Source organism: Pygocentrus nattereri, chromosome 3 (assembly GCF_015220715.1).
Source record: "Pygocentrus nattereri isolate fPygNat1 chromosome 3, fPygNat1.pri, whole genome shotgun sequence".
Lineage (NCBI taxonomy): Eukaryota > Metazoa > Chordata > Actinopteri > Characiformes > Serrasalmidae > Pygocentrus > Pygocentrus nattereri.
This window is the reverse complement of record NC_051213.1, coordinates 13,044,701-13,065,316: the sequence shown is the minus strand read 5'-3', so window position 1 is coordinate 13,065,316 and position 20,616 is coordinate 13,044,701. Positions and strand designations below refer to the sequence as shown.

Below are 20,616 nucleotides of genomic sequence, written 5' to 3'. Positions count from 1 at the left end.
ACCAACAAGAGTCCCCTCTCCTAATGTTACATTCACCTTTCATTGAAGTAAGTAGCTCTTGATACAACTGCCTACTAAGTAATGTGGAAAAATTGACATAAAAATAATGTATATCACTGCAGTTGGAACAGAATCTTGTAAAGTAGTTTTTTCCTTCTCCTGTAAAGTTATCATTTTGGAGATACAAAGTTTTATTCCAACAACAGTTATATGTTGTATCATTGTACAATGTCCTGCACTTTGTATGTGGATTAGGGTACAAACCTGTTGAAATATTGAAATTGCCATTGTTAATTATAAATACCGGCACTGGTCTAAACAAGGTGTTAGCATATCAGTGAAAAATGAATTGGTATATACCTTTTATTTATACTTTGGAAATGTTTAGGTTACATATTTCACTTTCATTGATAACTGCTTTTAGTGGACAGGACATCAGTACAGATCCAGTTCACCAAGACAAACAATAACTGTAAACAAAAACTGAAACTCCTTTTAATAGCTGCCATATGATGTAAAGAAGTAAAAAAAAACAATTAAAAAAGAAAAGAAAAAGAAATGGCAATAAGGAAAAAGAAATGCATAAAGTCTGGTTCCACTGACTTACATTAAAAGTAAAGTAGTTTCTTTCCCTTCTCCTGTAAACTACATACAAACAGTAAAACTGGGAGTAAAACCCCTTCATCCTCACTGTGACTCAGCTCTTACACTTTCTCTCTCCCCTCTGGCTCTCACTTTAGAAGACTTCCTGTTTTCCTTATTTTTCTCCATGTTTACATCTTATTTGTCTGTGCTTCATATTCTTCGTAGCCGGCAGTAGCTGATTTAAGCAGTAGTCATGTTGATGACGGTGATGCTTATAGAGATGAATGTTGACTGGCTGATTTCACATACAGTGCCCTAAAGTAGTGTGCATCATTGTTTACATGTTTACAACCTCACAAGGACTGTACAAACTGTATACACAAACAAGAACAAAACAATCATTGCATGGGTCCCATGCAGAGAGAGAGAGAGAGAGAGAGCGAGAGAGAGATAGAGAGAGAGAGCGAGAGAGAGAGAGATAAAGAGAGAGTGAGAGAGAGAGAGAAAGAGAGAAAGAAAGAGAGAGAGATAGATAAAGAGAGAGCGAGAGAGCGAGAGAGAGAGAGAAAGAGAAAGAGATAGAGAGAGCGAGAGAGAGAGAGATCGAATGGTTTGCAGGTTAGGCTGAGTGAAAGAAAAAGTAACTGAGGGACAGAGCATGTGAAAACGAGACAGAGAATGACAGTGAAGAGAGTGAGGAACAGAGTTTAAAAGAGAGAGAAGGACAGAGTGACAGATGAAGAGAGTGAGAGAAATAAAAAAGGAGGGGGGTGAGAGAGTGAGAGGGACAGAGAGTTTGAAAAAGAGAGAGATGGAGAGAGAATGTGAGAGAGTGAGGGACAGAGTTTGAAACAGAGAGAGAGAGAGACAGAGAGAGAGAGAGAGAGAGAGAGAGAGACAGAGAGAGAGAGAGACAGAGAGAGAGAGAGACAGAGAGATTAAAAGAGACAGAGAGACAGGGGGAGCGAGAGAGAGACTGGAAGGCATGCAGGTTAGGCTTTTTAGACATGAATAATTCAGAATGACCTGAGGCACTGTTATACTTGCACTGAGCAGCATGTGTGTGTGTGTGTGTGTGTGTGTGTGTTTGTGTGTGTGTGTTGGAATTTGCTATGGCCCTAATCCACGATGACAAACCTCTGACACTGCACGAACGAGAGCACATAAAGTAAAAGCCACTCATTTATAAGCAGTGAGGGGCCAGTGGGGGTGGGAGCTGAGAAAATCTTTCTCCAGAGACAAAGATGAAACGATTGAAATTGAAGAGAAACAAATTACCTCAGTCACTTAGTTTAAGAGTCTGCGCTTTAATCTGCCTTACAAAATTAAACTCACGCTCTCACATACACCCACACACACACACACACACACACACACACACACATACACACACACACGCAAACTGGCCAACCACGGACCAACTTATGTTTGAACTTGTGGGACCAATCCAAAAACAGAATGTGCTCTGTACCTTAGGCTAAACACAGCTACAGGAAGAGCCAATCATTCAGCTACCTTTAGCTATACAGAAACACACACACACAGCAAGGGGTATAACTAATAACTAAATAAACAGATAAATAAATAAGAATATAATAAAGATATAATAAGGAAGGCAAACAAATAAACAAGAAGACCAATAATACCCAGTTAAATAAATAGACTCCACAGCGCTTTAAATATCATACAAAGTGTTTTCTCACTAATGAATGAGTCAACTGTTTCATTATTAATGAGATTCAGCGAATTTCCATAGACGTTTGATGAAGAGTATTATTACTGTGATCAGCAGAGATACCCGTCACACTGTATACTTATCCTATAAGAGAGCATGACACTTCTGAGGGGAGAGTTAACAGTAAAGCACAAGATCTCATCAATGAAGAATACTGTTGGTATCTTCAAAGACAAACCAATTCCTCTCATCCAATTACAACTGACCAGCCTGAGCAGGAATGTTAGTGTTTTTACTGATGATTTTTCATCATGCTTCAATTCATGATGTATGGATATGGTGCCCAAACAAAACCAATAAGAAAACTGATGGAAAACATGGATGGATGGATGGATGGAAAGAAAGATAGATAAACAGACAGACAGAACTTTATTGATCCCAGAGGGAAATTGCCAATACTGGAGGGAAATAGCATGAATAATATTTATGCTAAGTAGTCCCACAGAACTGGCTGTGCTCTGTATGGTGGGACAGGGTACAATGTTGTAGCACCTCTAGAGCATGATAGGACTGAGTGCCCTGCTGTTTTATATTTTCAAACATAAATACATCTGTCCTCTTACTCTCTCACACACACACTTAGGGCTCTGAAACACCAAGCTGGCTGTCGGCCAGTGAACGGTATTCAATTGTAAATGTCGATGGTTGACTGTCGTCTGCAGTTTGTTGGTCCTAGTTGGCTGCTTGTCAGCACTGTTTTGGCTGATGAGCATGTGGAATTAGCGTTGGGGATCGGCAATCACCACAAAAGGAGAGAAGCAAATAAGAGTAAGAAAATGGCACTATCAAGAGGGCACAAAGTAGACTTTCTAACCACTCAGTGCCAAGCTAAGTTTGCTTTCACTTGCACATAGTGAGTTTAGCTAATTCAAACAAATAGGCAAATAAAAAGCCAACTTCAGCCTCAAGTAAATTTTGTGCTTATTTAAACTGCTTAAGGTTAACTACTTAGGTTTCTCCAGTAGAGAAGAAGACCAGGGTGAGGGTTTATTGATGCTGTTGATGCTTCGCAGGTTTCTAGCTTATGGAGGCAAACTTGAATTCTCATGCTTGTCTCATTTGTCTTGTGAAATAAAATAAGCCAAGGAAAACCACAATAACAGAGATCTGATCATAACACTGTACATCATATTTACATTTGGAGCAGTTCTGGCACGTCTACATCTGGTAATGAATTCATTCACATGAAGTAAATAAAGTAACCAACTGAAGAGAGTACAGGCAGACGCCATCTGCAGCCAGACTTCTCGTCCTGTTTTCATGAATCTTAAGGCTCAAGCCCAGCCGAAGTCTGAGTCACTGGTGTTTAAGACAAGACTGGTGTTGGCTCCCAAGTTTATTTTTTTTCTCTTTTTTTCAGTCAAGTTTCAAGTCATAAAATTTGTGACTCAGTCATGTGACTTGAGTCCATGCCTCTGACTTACACCCTCTCAAAACACACATACACACTTGAACCCAACCCCAAGCTACATCTATTATTTAACATTCAAAAAGGAAGAACAGCAACAAAACATGAACTTTACACACATACAGAGCAGCAGTGTTACAGAAAACACATTCATCAGGTCAGAGACCTGTGTACATATACTAGGTTCTGTTTTTTGAGAACATAAACTAAAACACTTTTATCTATGACACCTCTTTTATGACTATAATCCTGTCCCTGCCAATGTCACAGTAATGAACCCTTGACCAAGCAACAGCATCCTGGTGCTGGTCCAAGGCCACTGCAGCATAGGCTGGTCCTGCTGCACCTGCTTTTACCCCCCAACAGCTGCATGCATGTCCTACAGAGGCACGCTACACAATGTACAATAAATACATCACTGCTCCGCTGTATTTCAATTCATCCCTCCTTCAGCACATGCTGACCAAAAGGGATTTGTATCATGCTGCAGATCTCTGCTGGTGCAACAGCAGTTTCTCAGAAGGGTTTTAATGTATTAAGAGTTTCTGTGGCGGAGCTCTGAGCCCAGGGCTGTTGTGATTTAGAACAGCCTCTAATTAAACGTATACCCGTTGTGACAAGTTGTCATGCCACAAGCCATAAAACAACAGGCTGTGGAACGACAGAGCCTATGAAGCTTCTTGAGTTAATATCCTTGTGTAGTTTCAAGTAGAGGTTTATACAGTTGGGAGCAGTTATACAGCACATACATCAACCAGTATCTTCACACACACACACAGATACACATACACACAGATGTCAGGACTTAGGGTCACATATGCATCCTAAATGTTTTATTGTGTATATATATATATATATATATATATATATATATATAAATTAGAATATATATATATATATATATATATATATATATATATATATATGAGAAAAGTTGTATATATCTGTATGTATTTTTTTTCACTTTGTTATTAATGTCACAACTCATCATTTATTAATGATCATATAGATAAGGTGCTGTGGCACGATAACCACCCAACACCCCTCCAAACACCACCCCCTCACCTACCTAACAGAAGAAGTAAAGAGAAATGATGAAATAACAATAATAGTAATGATAATAATAATAATAAGAAGAAGAATGATTCTAACACTTAACAATGGACAAACTGGACATACAGGACAGACAAATGCAAACACTTAAGAAAACAATAAACAAAGCAGTAACGCCCCAAGGTGCCTTTGTTACTTTGTGGATAAGAATAGCATTGCTGTTTAGCTGTTGAGGAACCATAGCTCCCAGCTGTTTAGTGCAGCTTGCATGTGGTGTTCATTTCAAAAAAAGAGTTTTGTTTGGGTTTACTGCAGCAAATTCTGCTTCATTCTTCATCTTTACAATATCATGCTTTCTAAGCTAAATTAGTGACTGGAGAGCGAGTTGGCATGCAAGCACACCAAGTCTTGCTGCTGTGGCTAGAATCAGCGCTTTTAGCTTACTTTATTAGCTTTGTGTATAAATATTATGGACAGAGCATGCACATATGGAATATTTGCTTATCAAAGTCTGATCAAAATAATTTAAGGTCAGAATAGACAGCTGTCGCTGGGTATATGTATGATCAAGAGTACCTGAGCAGTGGTTTATAAATATTTCATCCTTGCCCATCACTGGTGTCCATGGTTAGCTTGTAAATGCTTCCTAAACCACTCGTGTTATTAGGTGGTGAAAGAGGAGCAGGAGATTAAACAAGTTCACTTTTTATAATAAATCCTAGTTCATTTGTTCAAAGCATTTAAAACTGATTTTGGACTGATGCAAACAATCCAGTGTGATGCACCTTTACTATTAATGCAGTTTTATCAGGAGTAATCCTAAAATTTGTACACTGTAATTTTACAAGAGAAAGAGAAAAACAATCTTAATGTAAACTAAGGTAACAAAAGTTTATTCTGAAAATAGGTTCTTTTTTTGTTTGTTTGCTTCTTTTTCAGTTGAGAAAACATACAAAAACAAACACTCCAGGGATCAGTGCTGAGCTTAACATAAGGAGTTCACACTGAGTTCATGCAGCTCACTCACAAGACACACACAAACAGAGGGCTCAGGTATCAGAGGTGTTAAGAGAACCTTATTTGGAAACAAGAGTGAGAGTGGGAGTGTATGATGTCAACTGAAAGTCATGCATGTTTTCTCAGGGGAAGGGAGGCTTATCAATTTGATTAACTACATTTAATACTCTACATTCATTTGTTTCAACTGAATAACTGCTTTGACCTTTCAGTTACAGAGTACACACCATTCAGTCAGAGTTTGCAGACAAACGGCAACCACTTCTATTCACTTAGAGGAAGAATTTCTTAATCTAAAGGGTCAGATTTGACTCGTGTGCCTATAATGCACTTAAATAAACCACACTACCACAACTAGAATTTCATTACAAACATAACCACAAAAAACAACTAAATAAGTGCATCTGTAAGACTGTAATGAAGAACTGCCTTTATCATGGATTAACTTAATTAATATTCAATAAATTATTAATTTTGCACTTTTCAATTAATTTTGCACTTTTTCTTTGCCACTGTCACCATTCAAAGATACCTGCCACTAAAAAGGTGGAACTATGGTTTAGAGGTTTAGAATTACAATGATGGATTTGCTTCCTTAAACAAAAATCCTTGAGCTCCCCTGCACATAAATCAGAGTGCATTTGTTTTCATTATCAGTGTCATTTTACAATTTTACTAGCTTAAGTGCAATTACATGTAATTGCTACCAGAGGGAAAAAATATATATATTTACCCTGGCCTCCAAGCGATACTCAGTGGTGGAACTATGAACAAAGTGGGTCAAAATGAACTGCTTATCTGTTTTATTCTGTGCAGATCTTCTACTTGCTTTTTGTAATGTGTTAATGCTAGCCCACGAAGGCAAGGTTCTGTTAAGGATGGTACATCTTGTTTGTTTACAAATTTACTGCGAGAAAATGTACTGAATAAAACAGGTAAAACTGACGGCCTGAGCCTAATCTTTAGCAACTGAACTGGAAAGATAAGCCTTGATCTGGTCTTGGTGTGCAGGGATGTGTGTGTGTGGGGGGGGGGGGGGGTTATGGCCTGCCACTTGCTGAAAAAACCTAGTAGAAACACTGAGTAGTGCTTTTAGGTTAAAATAAATACTGATGTAATGAATTTCTTTTGGTGTCTTGTTGCAGCCATATGTATCCATGTCTCAATAACTTTTCACAACAGTAGAACAACTGAGAACATCATCTTACCACTCATCTTGATTCTGAATATCTTTGGCCCAGGAGGCAGGCACATCTGTCACAAAGCCCATGTCATCATGGGAGCTGGAAGATGATTGGTCAGACAGGTGGGAAGGAAGTACGGGTGGCCTATCATCTTCGATAATGACAGTGTCATCCTGAGGCATGTTCACAGTGGGGGACAGCTGGTAGTTACCTGAGAGAGATTACAGTGAGCGTCAGTGTTGTACACACACAGTAGAACAGCAAAAGCACATGTTTGGCAGGCTGAGCTATGAAACAGCTCCAAGGAGAGGGCTCCTTTTCCACTGATGAAGAAGATCAGGTATAACAAGTAAGGAAAGAGTGATACAAAACTTTTTGTGACCGTATTAAAGGAATCAAAGAATTTCACTAATCAATAATATTGTTTAATATAATTTAACATAGCCAAAAAAGAGAAACATTTGAACTGATATAAACGATAGTTCTCAATTGCTGAACTTCTTACACTTCAAATCTAGCATTCCTGCCTGCATTGCTGCAACAAAATGCACATGTGATGACTGTCAGTTTAGCAGTCTCCATAATGACTGGTAATAAATGTAATGCATTTTTTAAAAACGTAATGCTTCAATCATGTCAGTAGTTCATTACAATACGAAACAAGCTACGAAATATCAGAGCTTAATTAATGGGATTTTCCAATATCGACAAATTTACAGGATCTCAAGATCACACAATATTATCAGACAAACTATATCTCAGTCAGGCCTAAGTAAAGAGTTTCCTTTTTCAGAGATAAGTATCCAAAACTCTACCAAACAGAACACGACACATACACAGGTTTAGAATTACAATGATGGATTTTCTTCCTTAAACGAAATCCTTGAGCTCCCCTGCACATAAATCAGAGTGCATTTGTTTTCATTATCAGTGTCATTTTACAATTTTACTAGCTTAAGTGCAATTGCATGTAATTGCTACCAGAGGGAAAAAAATATATATTTACCCTGGCCTCCAAGTGATAATACAACTCGTATTCAATTTGAGAGTGCCTCCAAGAGTGACAAAATTACTTTAATGGAAATAAATTAGAGTTTAATGTTTTGCTGTATCAAATGGAAAGCACAAAGATACCTGCTGCTTTAAATGGCATCTCTTAATGAGTGCTTGCAGACAGATTTTACCCGAGACTCCTGTCTCAGTTGAGTTTAAAACAAAACTAAAGCTCAAAGTGAAGGCAGAAGTGGCTGATTTACTAGCTGAAAGGTCAGAGTCTTCATTTCACATCTCAATGCCTTCAATCTACGACTATTTCCTTTAATAACCCATGCAAATCTTTCAACCTGCTTGCTCCAGGCAAAGGGGACATGAGGAATATAGGGGCTGACCTTCATGCCATTACTGCCTACATATTAGACTGAAATTGCAAAGTAAACAAAATGGTTGTGATGGGGTCTCAGAGAGAGCTAACTTTTGTAACCATGCAGTTAAGAGCGCTGAACTTTCACGAATGGATGGATTTTGCAAGAATAAAATAAAGATGTGCAAAATATGAAGATGAACAAGACAAAGATGACAAAGTAATAAAATGAAGATGAAAGTGAAAAAAAGATGAATGAAGAAGTACAACACAAATTGTAGAAAAACATAAAATAAAATTAGATAAAGATGATGAATAAATATAGCAAAAACAAACCCAAGTGTACACGTACACACACACACACACACACACACACACACACACACACACACACACACTCTCTCACTTAAATGCTGCTCACCTCACACACTCAAGATCTCCAGCATCAGCGAAAGGTAATTCAATAACGCTTGTCTTAAGGGACTGAGTGGAGCTCAGCTCTGATCAGTAAAAGTTCGTTAACTTTCGCTCAGCTTAATCAGATTGGCAGAGAAATTAACAACACTGTGATTAGCATTCAGCTGCTCCAGACGTTCATTAATAAATCATTAAACCTGCTTGCAAGACATGCAGGACAAAATGTCCAGCTTATTTCATGGTGAAAAGCAACACTTCACAAGCCTGAGCCGAAATTTAACAGGAGCATTTTTGACAGCATGCAAGCCACCGAAGGCTTGTTTTTCTGACTCAGGTTAGCTCAAAAACCTTCAACAGCCTATACACTGCAGGTGGAGAACAGCATAAGAGGTGGTTCAGGGTCTAATTGGCAATTGAAGGCCATATTCATGAAGAAAATATGAGCGAACTTTCCTTTGATTTTATCAACATTGTCTGATTTTATCAACGGAGATTGACGGAATGGGAAGGAGCCGCCTGTCTACAGGTTTGTTCGAAGGTCTCTCAGGGAGCTGGTGTTGAAGGCAGGGCCGAGAGTGCTGAGGTTCAGGGCAGCTGATCGATTAGAGTGGCCCCAGAGGCTGGCCAGAGGCTGGGTGTGTGTGAGGAGCCCTTTGCCAATTGCAGCACAGTTGCATCACTAGATCAAAGCTGCCCTGCTTTAAAACCAGATTGAAAACATGATGGGGCCTGAAAACAGACTTGTCCTTAAACTTTCATCATCCTAGCATGGGCGTTCGCCCACACGTTAACCAACATGTGTCTTTCTGCACTCCACAGTGTGTAACAGCTACACATAAAGAGAGAGAAAAACAAAGAAAAGAAGACTGAGAATTTATCAGATGTTTTCAAAAGGTCACTATAAATGGAAAAGACAGTCAAAAGCTGGTAAAAGCAAAAGAAAACTTCTGAATGGTCACAAACACTTAAACGTGGTAGCAGGGCTGCACAGGGTCATTCTATCATGCAGAACGTACAATTTAATTGGCTTCATTTCTGAACGCAGTCATGGTCTCCTACACTTCTACCCAGTTGCCAATCTCATTCAACAGACCTTGACTCGCATGCCTAGCTCTCCACATGAAGATGGCTCAGTGGTATCCGGCTTACCTCTGCTAAACAGCAGGCACACATGTACAGCAAGGGCAACTCTAATGCTTTTGAAAGGTGAAAATAATTAACGAGAATAGAGAAAAATAAGAATAAAGCTGCAGCAGTCACAATTCCACTGTAACATGTTAATTGGCATGCTTTTGAGATTGAACCGCTCATGCTGAATCCCACATGAATATGATGAACAATTAAACCCATCCATTGTGACTGCTGTGTTCAAATATTTGAACACCCCTGGTCAAACTGCATGTTTTGATGATTTTCTAAGTGAAAATAACACAGTGTATATAATATTAACATGAAATAATAAATTCAGCAAACAAACTTTTGCATGTGTCTGTATAGACTGGATTTTATGAAGAAGGTACAACCTAAGAAACCTTAGCATCATAATAGATTAAAAGGCAGCTCAGAGGGAAACCCAAGTACTCATTCTAAAGATCAAGGGTAGCATTTAGCATTACTTACTAACAGTAGCCTTCAGAAGCTTGTTTCTAATGACCAATAAACACAGAGGTTGAGGCAGTAACACAGCTACCCAACTAGCCACAGCAGTTTGGACACCAAACAGCTGAGCTGGTGCATCCTGAAGGAAAAAGCTCTCTCTCGGAGAGGACCTTAAGAACGTTAGCAACTGACAAATCCTTCTGACACCTCCTCTGCACCTTGTCTGGATCCATTAGCCAGACAGGCCCAGAGAGAAGAGCGAGCAAGCAGTGTGCTGGAAGTGGAGAGAAGAAGTGGGTGGAAGCATTTCTCACTTTCTACCCATTAAAGGAAGTGTAGTGTACAGACAGCGCTGAATGGGGGCATTTGACTGCAAAAAAATGATACTATTGCTGCAAAATCCATGACTACGTTACACAAAAACCAATGAATGATTAGTATTAAAAGAGCTGATCTGAGGAAATCAGACATAACATACTGCTTTCATTCCAAATACAGTTAATCAGCCAAGGCATTTTTGGTGTCCAAAGTTTGCTCCGTTAGTTTTGTTTATGAGCACTGGAGCTACAAGGCTGTTAGCCAATTCAAACAGCAAGCCTACATCATGACAAGCTGACATCAACCAAAACTATATTGCCAAAGGTATTCACTCACACATCCAAATCATTGAATTCAGGTGTTCCAGTCACATTCATGGGCACAGGTGTATAAAACCAAGTGCCTAAGCCTACAGACTGCTTCTACAAACACCTGTGAAAGAATGGGTTGCTCTCAGCTCAGTGAATTCCAGTGTGGTACCGTGATATGATGCCACCTGTGCAATAAGTCCAGTCATGAAATTTCCTCGTTACTAAATATTCCACAGTCAACTGTCAGTGGTATTTTAACAAAGTGTAAGCGATTGGGAACGACAGCAACTCAGCCACGAAGAGGTAGGCAACATAAAATGAGCAGAGTCAGCGGATGTTGAGGTGCACAGTGCACAGAGATCGCCAACTTGCTGCAGAGTCACTCACTACAGACCTCCAAACTTCACGTGGCCTTTAGATTAGCTCATGAACAGTGCAAAGAGAGCTTCATGCAATGGGTTTCCATGGCTGAGCAGCTGCATCCTTACATCACCAAGCACAATGCAAGGCATCGAATGCAGTGGTGTACAGTGCCGCCACTGGACTCTACAGCAGTGGAGATGTGTTCTCTAGAGTGACAAATCACGCTTCTCCATCTGGCAATCTGATGGACGAATTTGGTTTTGGCAGTTGCCAGGAGAATGGCACAGGAGAATGCACACCAGTGCACAAAGCAAGGTCCATCAAGGCCTGAATCAGTGAGTTTGGAGTGGAAAAACTTGACTTGGCCTGTACAGTCCTGACCTCAACCCGTTAGAACACCTTTGGGATGAATTAGAGCAGACACTGCAAGCAGAGACTGTGTGTGAAGGCAGACGAGCAAATACTTTTGGCAATATAGTGCATATCAAGTCGTAAAGTAATTTCAAGAAGACATTCTTACTTTTCTAATGACACTGCATAGCAAATTGTTATCTATTTAAAATGGACTTTTCTTGCTGAGTTTCTTTTCTGTCTTTTAGAACATGAACGTACACTATGAAGACTGCTGCACACAGCTTGAAATCAACAGGGAGTGCAAAACAAACTTAAATTTGCTTGCTCTCAACATCCCAATGCAGCTCCACAAAAGGTTCTTCTTGCCAAACAGCTTGTGTTTTTGTTGAAGAATATAAGATTTCCAAAATCTAACATCACGCGTTTATCCTGAGGGCATCTGACTTGGGTCAGATGGGGCTGGAAAGCGAAGGCATTACGCACATCTTTCCCCTGGACCGTTGCGTCTCATGAAGGAGCTGTTTGTGTTTGTAACTGATGCTTTTGTTGACTCCATTCTCCTCGGCATGTGTGGATGGCCCAATGCTCTACTGCTGCTTCCTGTCACGCTGGAATCAAACGACCCCTTGCACAGTCACCCCCGCAACAACAAACACACGCTCCTGGTGCCTGCAGACAGACCCAGGCACCACAGCGCTAAGGCAACCATCCAACTGCCACTGACGCCATCTTGTGCGTCCTCACTGGTGCTCAGATAAATAAGCAACGGAGAGAGAGAAACAGAGAAACTTCTTCCATGTCCTGACTGGAATGTCATGGTCCGTGGGTGTTGGGACACGCATCAGGGAGCAGCTTTGAAGTGCTGATCATACATGGAAAATGCAATGCTGGAAGCTTTGAAGCATAAATACATACAGGTCAAACTTCCAACATCACCATGTATGAGATTCACTTCAGACTCTGATACGCAGTGGAAGGCAACAATATTGGGACAATGAGATAAAAAGGTTAGCTTTTTAAATGTATCCATAACATTTGCATTCCAGATAAAAAAAGTTAAGCACAGAACAGCAGCTTTTATTTCAAGACCATGTTGCTCATACAATATAAACCATTTAATTATCTGTTTGTTTGTTTTGTGAAGGATGACTATTTCAGCTGACATTAAATACTGGGACAAATGAATGACGGGTAATTCCGTGTGCTTAGGTAAAAACATGTGAACGAATGAAGAATTAATAATAGTCACTGGAGTTTGCATTAAGGATCTTGAAAACTAGAAAACTGACATTTATGGAAGAAGGTAATAATTCTGAACATGAGCTTAAGGCAAATATCAGTCATTACCATTGCAGAACAACTGTGCATTTCAAAAAACATTAATATGGAATATTTTGAAAAAGAAAGAAAGTGCTGGAGGCGTAAGTGACAATGAAGTCATCCTTTCCAAAGACCATAGCAGCAGATAACAAGAAGGTTGCCAGGGCTAAAAAGAAATAAAACATTAAGAAATAAAAGAATTGAGAGAGCAGGAGTGAAAGTATCAGCATTCATCATTTTCAGCAGATCTCAAACGGAGTATAGAAGCTACACTTCAAGATACAGCACCAAGAACAGAAGAGCCAGGCTACACTTTGCAAAGAAGGACAAAGACGAAGCAGCAGAGCTCTGGCACAATTCAAGCTTTATGGATGAAGAAGGTATAGATTAATCTTCATAAAAGTGATGGGAAGAGACAATTGTGGAGAAAGGAGGGGGACTGTAAATGATCTCAAGCATACCACTTCATCTGTTAAGTATGGGTGAGTCAGTGTCATGAGTTGGCCATGCATGGCTGCTTCTGGAACTAGCTCGCTGGTCTTCACTGATGACGTAACAGGTCATGTAGTAGCAAAACGAATTCTGAAGTGTAACATCAGGTATTCTCATGCCCATGCAAATAACTCCAAACTCACTGGGTAGAAGCTCATTATGGTCCAAGACAATTACCTAAAGAGCATTTAGCCAAGGAGTTCATCAGAAAGAAAAGACACACTAATCAACTCCATCTCAGAGTTAAACCCAGCATGCCGTCAGAATGACCCCCAGAACCAGCACCAACTGAAAGAAGCTGACATTGAAACTTGGCAGAGCATTCCAAATGAAGTTATCAAGAGTTTGGTGCCAGATTTGAAGAATATATTGCATGTAATTGGTTTTGGATCAAAAACTAATTTTACACAAATTTATTTTGCTTTAAATTTATTTGTCCCAATACTTAAGATCAACTTAAAATGGAGCAATACCACATTTTTTTCCCAATACAGTTTATGTTGTCTGAAAAACAGGCCAGAAAAATATTTATAGATAAATAAATTAAGCCATTCTCCCCAACTTATCTTTTGATCTGGAATGCACATTTTATTTACAAAAGTAACCAATTTCACCTCATTGTGTCAATAGTTTTGCTTCTCACTGTGTACATCAATCAGCCAGCTAAACAGTTTTGCTGTCTTATTGCAAAAATAACTGTTTATTAATACTCAGCTTTATGTTTATTTACTAATACTTTGGGTATATATTTTTAATATTTGGGCTACAGTTCATCAAAATGTCTTTGAATAATGTGTAGGCTTTTCCTAATGAATTTCCTGATTAGTGTATTGCTCCCAAATTCTCAGTTGACTGTTATCTGACCTTCAAAATCATAGTGATATAAGAAACCAAAAAAGAATCTGAAACTAAAAAAAGGCACACAATCCAACATCTGATAAAATGCAACATAAAAGCACATTATCTTAAACTACATTAAACAACTCTGACACACATGACTATTAACATTTGTCTAGTACCACAATAAAGGGAGAAACAGTCTAACAACACAGGTCAGCGGTCCAATTTAATGCTTAACACCAAATGATGAGGGAAGACATGGGTCGGTCAGCATGATGGTAAAAGATCTCTAAAGGTGCAAGGAGGCACCACTCTAACACAGAGGATTCCACTTCCTGCATCAGGATCACTGAATTACAGGGCGCAGGGTCAGACCATTAGCGCTCCTTGCTTTCTGTGCTCTTAGAGGACACTCCACTACAGCCTCTGATGACAGCCAAGACTATTGATCAAAGATCATTAGCTAATCCATGCTGCCATGGATATAAGACCCATCCGTTTAGTGGCTAATCATGGGAAAGAAATGCTGCTGAGAGGATAAATCATTTAGAATGGTGCACATGGTCACTTTCCAGCTTGCTTAAAGTCACCTCCCACTAATGCAACATAGCCTGTTGGGTCACTGGGTTTATTTAATAAGCTTAGTTCAGGCATGTCGATTTTCTTTCCCTCAAAGTTTTAGACAAAATACAATTTTACATATTATGTCAAGTTAAATGATCGAAGAGGAGAAGAAAAAAATGGCCAACATGTGGAATTAATCACAAGTTCCCATGGACCAGCAATGAACAGACACCAATAGCCTACATCAGCTTAGCTTAGGTCACGAACGTCCCATAATGACTTAATGTAGCTGGGGAAAATAATGGCTCAAGGATTTATGGTACAATCCCACAATACAACTCAAAATATTTTTTTCCTCATGGGAAATCTGCATGGTCTCTAAATATTGGACAAAAAGACACAAATGGTGTTCACGAGACATAAAAGACTAAAGCAGAACGACCTCCCTTGAGCTTTTTAGTGTTTGCAATTGTAGAATTGTTCAACTTAATTTAGTTAAATACTTTTCCTCTTTACTTCCTGAATTTTTCTGAAGAAGAAAAAAAACCCATATTTTAAGCACATGGAGAATAGACTAGGCAGATGTAGCCACATAATGCACAGGTCATTCCTTTAAAAGATCATAAGCAGAATGTCATTTAAGCAATCTCAAACTTTTTAATTAGCATTCTAATGGCAATAGCAAATACCTATGCTTGAGTGTTTCACTAAGCAGTGATGGTTCACATTGCACACATATTACTCATCACCCCCTGTGCACTTCATTATACCCAAGGAACTTGATGACTTCTCACAAATGTGTGTGCACATTTAGATGCATCACACAGTGATAATGGAAATGCTCTCTCTTCCATCTCAAGGCCTGTCCGTCTCTGTTGCTGAATGCCTGCCCCTCTTCCCATCTTTCTCTTGTTCTGCCTTTCTCTTTCTTTCATAAGGTACCGGCGTGAATACTGAATTATATATATATATATATATATATATATATATATATATATATATATATATACACAAAACAAAAACAAAAACGAAGCAGTGCGTTTTAGCGATTCTACTATGGTTACAGGATGTTGTTAGGCTCAAAATGTTATAAGGATCAAAAACTATTTGGACAAAACAATAGTATTTTAATAACTTAACAATTAATTTAAATCTCAATTAAACATAGTGTAAAATAAAAAAAATCTGCAGTAACTTTTGCACAGGCTACATTTCATGTTTGATCTGATATGTTAAGGTTGGTAAATAAGTGTGCATTAAAATGTGCAGAAGTGTGTTCTCTGTAGAGGATGTCTTAACTAATTTTCACTTAGAAAATCAACAAAACACAATTTGATCATTAAGTGCAGGTAAATGGCTATGGATATGCCTCCATATATATCTGTATATCTGATTTTAGAGCAAGAACTGTATTTTATTCTATTGATTTTGCATCATCATATTTTCAGGGGTAAGTTCAAAAACTGGCCACAGACTGTGAACCACAATCAGTCCCATCCTCTCAAAACATATATATGAAGTCAATAAAAATTCTTCCTCTTCTTCTACTTTTATAATAATAATAATAATAATAATAATAATTATTATTATTATTATTATTAGTAGTAGTAGTAGTAGTAGTAGTAGTGTCTAATAGTTTATTAATTTTGGTATTCCATAACATCAACATCATTCTTGTCCAGAAACCATAAATTATTTACATTTGACAGGTTCAGATGAGTTCATATTGTCCATGCATAAGCACTAGAGGGTCAGCAACCACAGAGGTGGCCTGTGTCTGACTCCCTTAGCCAGCTTTTCTCTACAGAGTGGGGCTAAGATCCACTGCTGTTCTCATTATCCTCATTTGCTGCTCCCCTGAGCAACGGCTGCTGCCTGCACCCTCCACACCATGGCGAGGTGAAGTCTCAGCATCCCCCTTTTCACCCTAATGACCCTTCCACCTAAACTCACTACCCCATGTTTATTTATTGTATATTTATTTTGTTCAAACCCAGGCCACTCTGCTGAACAGCAGGTCCAGAAGCATTCAGTGGGACCTTCAATTTGCGACACAGCGTGATTTCCTGCTTCTAGTTGGACTTTTCAATTAAGGCCAGGCTCCAAGCACAGTCTGGGAACTCACTAATGCTCCCTTACCACAGAGAAGAGATGTGATGACGCAAAAGACTGTCCACTTCTCACACACACTGCACTTCTCTCAAAGAAAGAGGGCCGATGGCAACGTGCTTAAAGGGAAATTCCATTGATTTACTTTAATCTCTGCATGATTCAGTCATTGAGATTTAAATAGACATTTGGAGTGGTTTGATGTGAAATGATTTAACTGTAGAGAAAATTAATGAATCTTCTTTACAGTGGTGGTGATAGAAACAAAACTAGGGGTGTTGATGTATACAATGCAAATATAGTTATACAACACAAAGCCACTAGTGAATCTTTGTGTCTTACATTTTTATATGTAATGGTAATAATATTAAAATAGTGCCAAAACTTGGGGGGGGGGGGGGGGGGGACTATTCTGCCTTACAACGTTCTGGATATACCTCCCTGTTGACAGACATCAGACAGTATATTCATTACTATTTTGTGCAACAATCTTCTGTGATGCGGCTTTGAGAGGTGTTAAATGCCTCTGACGTCTTGTTCCCATCATCTCCACTGTGTACAATTCTAACTAGACAACTCTCCAGAATGGAGCATTTCAAACCATTCAGAATGACTTAATTATGCCAAAAAATAAAAACGGGAGGGAGCGAGGGAGCGAGGGAGCGAGAACAAAAGAGCGAGAGAGAGAGAGAGCAAGAGAGCGAGAGATAATGACACCTAACCCATTTAATTTCAGGGCCTGTGAGAGAAAAGGTACAGAGAAAGTACGGAAGAATGCAATAGATTAGAAAGACACTGAGTTGGAATACACCCAAAAAAGATATCCAAACAACTCTTTCTTTTATTGTTAACGATTAATGACCTGGTAAAGTGCCTTGTTTAATTCATTCTTTTTGTATTGCTGCATGTAATAGATCTATCACTATTTATATTTCTACATGTATTTTTTTTAATGAGCGATTGTTATTTTTTTCAAAAAAACAAAGAAAGAGATAGAAAAAAACAAGCAGTGAGAGAAAAAGAGGAAGAAGAGAGGCTGTGAAAGAGAAGCTTCTTTTAACCCAGTGTGACTAGATTTGGTGTCAGTGTTTAGTATGGCGTCAGTGCTGCAGCAGGGGGAAGCAGCAGCTGACAAAGTCACAGGTTGATGTAGTGGTGGCAGACAGTTAGAAAAATCACTCCTCTGCATGTGTGTGCGCACGTACGCATGTGGGCCTCATACATACACACTTGCACAGACAGCGGCACATCCCTCTAACAGTCGTCAAACACCTCGGCCTATCAATCTGAGCCAGATGCTGCGTGGCAATCGATGAGATGGTAGCGTGTAGCTAGATTAACTAGCCCATCCCTCCATCACTCTGACTGCTTTACCTCACTGATGGCCATGTTTTCCTCATTTTTCCCCCCCTTTTCTGTAAACAGAACGTAATGTCCTTCGGATGGAAAATGTAGATCAATATTGAGCTGCTTCAGCAACCAGTAGCACTCTAACTGTGACAACTTCCACATAATAGCATTTATGTCATTCAACAACAAGCTTTTTTTTTTTTAAACAAACATTGGTAAAAAATCTAATATAATATAAATATATATTTGCCCCTCATCCTAAATGTAATTAATCAGGCAATATATGTTCGCCATCTGAATACTGCTTCTTAGTTTTGCACTAGAGCTACGAGGCTAATAAAGCTAAAAAGTACATGAAACTTAGTTAATGGCAATTAGCATTGAGTAAACAGTCTGCCTATACCATCATAGACTAGCCTTAAGCCACATTGAGTTGTTAAGTGATTTCATATAGACTTGTTTATGTAGTTTTTGATGCAGGATGACATATAAAATCTATAAAAATGGACGAAAGTAGGAACAAAATTCAGGTTTAAAGAGTTATTTGACAGATGTCCAGAAGTCTGCTCCAGATCGATGAATCAGGCTTGCAAACTGCATGATCCTAATCAGAGTATAAGCTTCCACTGCTTGTTAGCTATATTATCTACATAGCTACAGCTCAAAACTAAGAAGCAAATTTCAGACACCTAACACATTTATGGTGGGCAAAAGACCATGCTCATTAGATCATTTGTCAAAATGTGTGTCCCTTAATGTCAGCATGAATTATATATTTTTTATATATCATTATATATTTAGCTTCTGTGCTTTCGTGAGATATTTGCTAGTGAAACATTATCAAGGAGGGTCTTGTTTTTTGCTCGATCATGTTTAAGAGTGGTGTATAAACCAATATTATAACCATTTTATTATTGTTTTATATGAGTTTTATATGATTTTACCACCTTTTGGTGCACAGTAATGGAACCAACAATCATTGTGATTAAAGATTAGAGGAAAATAATAATTTTGTATTTTAAAATATTTACTGAAAGTTTCTAAGTTTTGAAATACTAAATCTCTCTGTATTCTTGATAAGTCAGCATCGACATGACCCATCGCATGTTCTGTGTTGACTAAGCTACTGAATTCTCAGAGAATCTTCATAGGAAATCATAGCAAATCCTGCCAGCTCATATTCATGTTTATTTAAAATCCTTTCCTATGTCATGTAAAATGCCATTTGGCTGCTCTGCTATACTGGCCTACAGAGCATTCACATACAAAGCAATTTCATACCACCCATTACATTCTAATACCTTGCTTAACTTTAGCTAACACCACTGCTCCATTTTCTTCTCTCTTTTCCGGTGTATTTTGCTATGAATCAGAAAACTGTGAATAAATTTTGAGCCTGAGTGGGCATCTGCCATCCATCAATCACTTCTGTATTCTTAACACTTCTACCTGTTCTAGCTTGCAGCAGTGCACCACAATGTGAGATTTCTTAACATTTTAATGGGCATAACCTTTTTTCTCCCATTTTAGGCTTGGAGGCATTTCACTCCCTACATCAACAGCTCTGAAAGGCAGCGGTCCTTTAATCCAAACTTAGGAAATTGCTTTGAGTGAAGGAAGTGAATTACGCTGACATATAAAGTTAGTCAAATTCTCAGGGTGCCCTGTTCTGTTAGGCAGAAAAGAGAGGCTATTTTTTTACCCCTTACTGGGTGACAGCATTCAATTTGTTCAGCATTAACAAGAAGAAAGTGACTTCATTTGTATTTATTTATTTTTTTGTATTCTTAGTTTATGTAACATAAATGTTCAAAAGTTTGAAATCACTTATATTCATAGCCATATTAATAACTACTTTTGTTTAGTAAGAGACTGAAATACATATTAGAAGGTATAAATACATTTTATTCAATATTTTATAGTCTACCTTTTCTAGGGGAAACCAAAAGGTTATACAATTTTAAATAATAAACTATAATTATCTATTCATTGTAAGATAAAAATCTGACCACCACTCTTCAAACATGAGATATTCTGGATATTAATTTTATTATTAAATTTATATTGTGTAACTTTAATAACAAATGAGCTATATATTAATGAAAACAACAAAGGTCAAATACAGCATAAAGGTCAGTCTAATGACCAGACTAGAGGGTTCTTCCCTGTCATTTATCAATGAGGCTACACAGAAGGACACTATCTGGCTAACCTTGCAAACTCAGACCCTTGCATGT

The 20,616-nt window shown here is 38.5% G+C and overlaps 1 protein-coding gene across 3 annotated transcripts in view; it reads right to left on the bottom strand.

Annotated features, from left to right (window-relative positions):
• The window catches only part of pard3aa (par-3 family cell polarity regulator alpha, a), a 521,056-nt gene that overhangs the window by 196,390 nt on the left and 304,050 nt on the right, over positions 1-20,616 (bottom strand). For all 3 annotated transcript variants that reach the window (XM_037537061.1, XM_017704401.2, XM_017704387.2), the window contains one exon: positions 7,007-7,193. In XM_037537061.1, the coding sequence (XP_037392958.1) occupies positions 7,007-7,193 (187 nt within the window). The remainder of the gene's footprint in view (positions 1-7,006; positions 7,194-20,616) is intronic.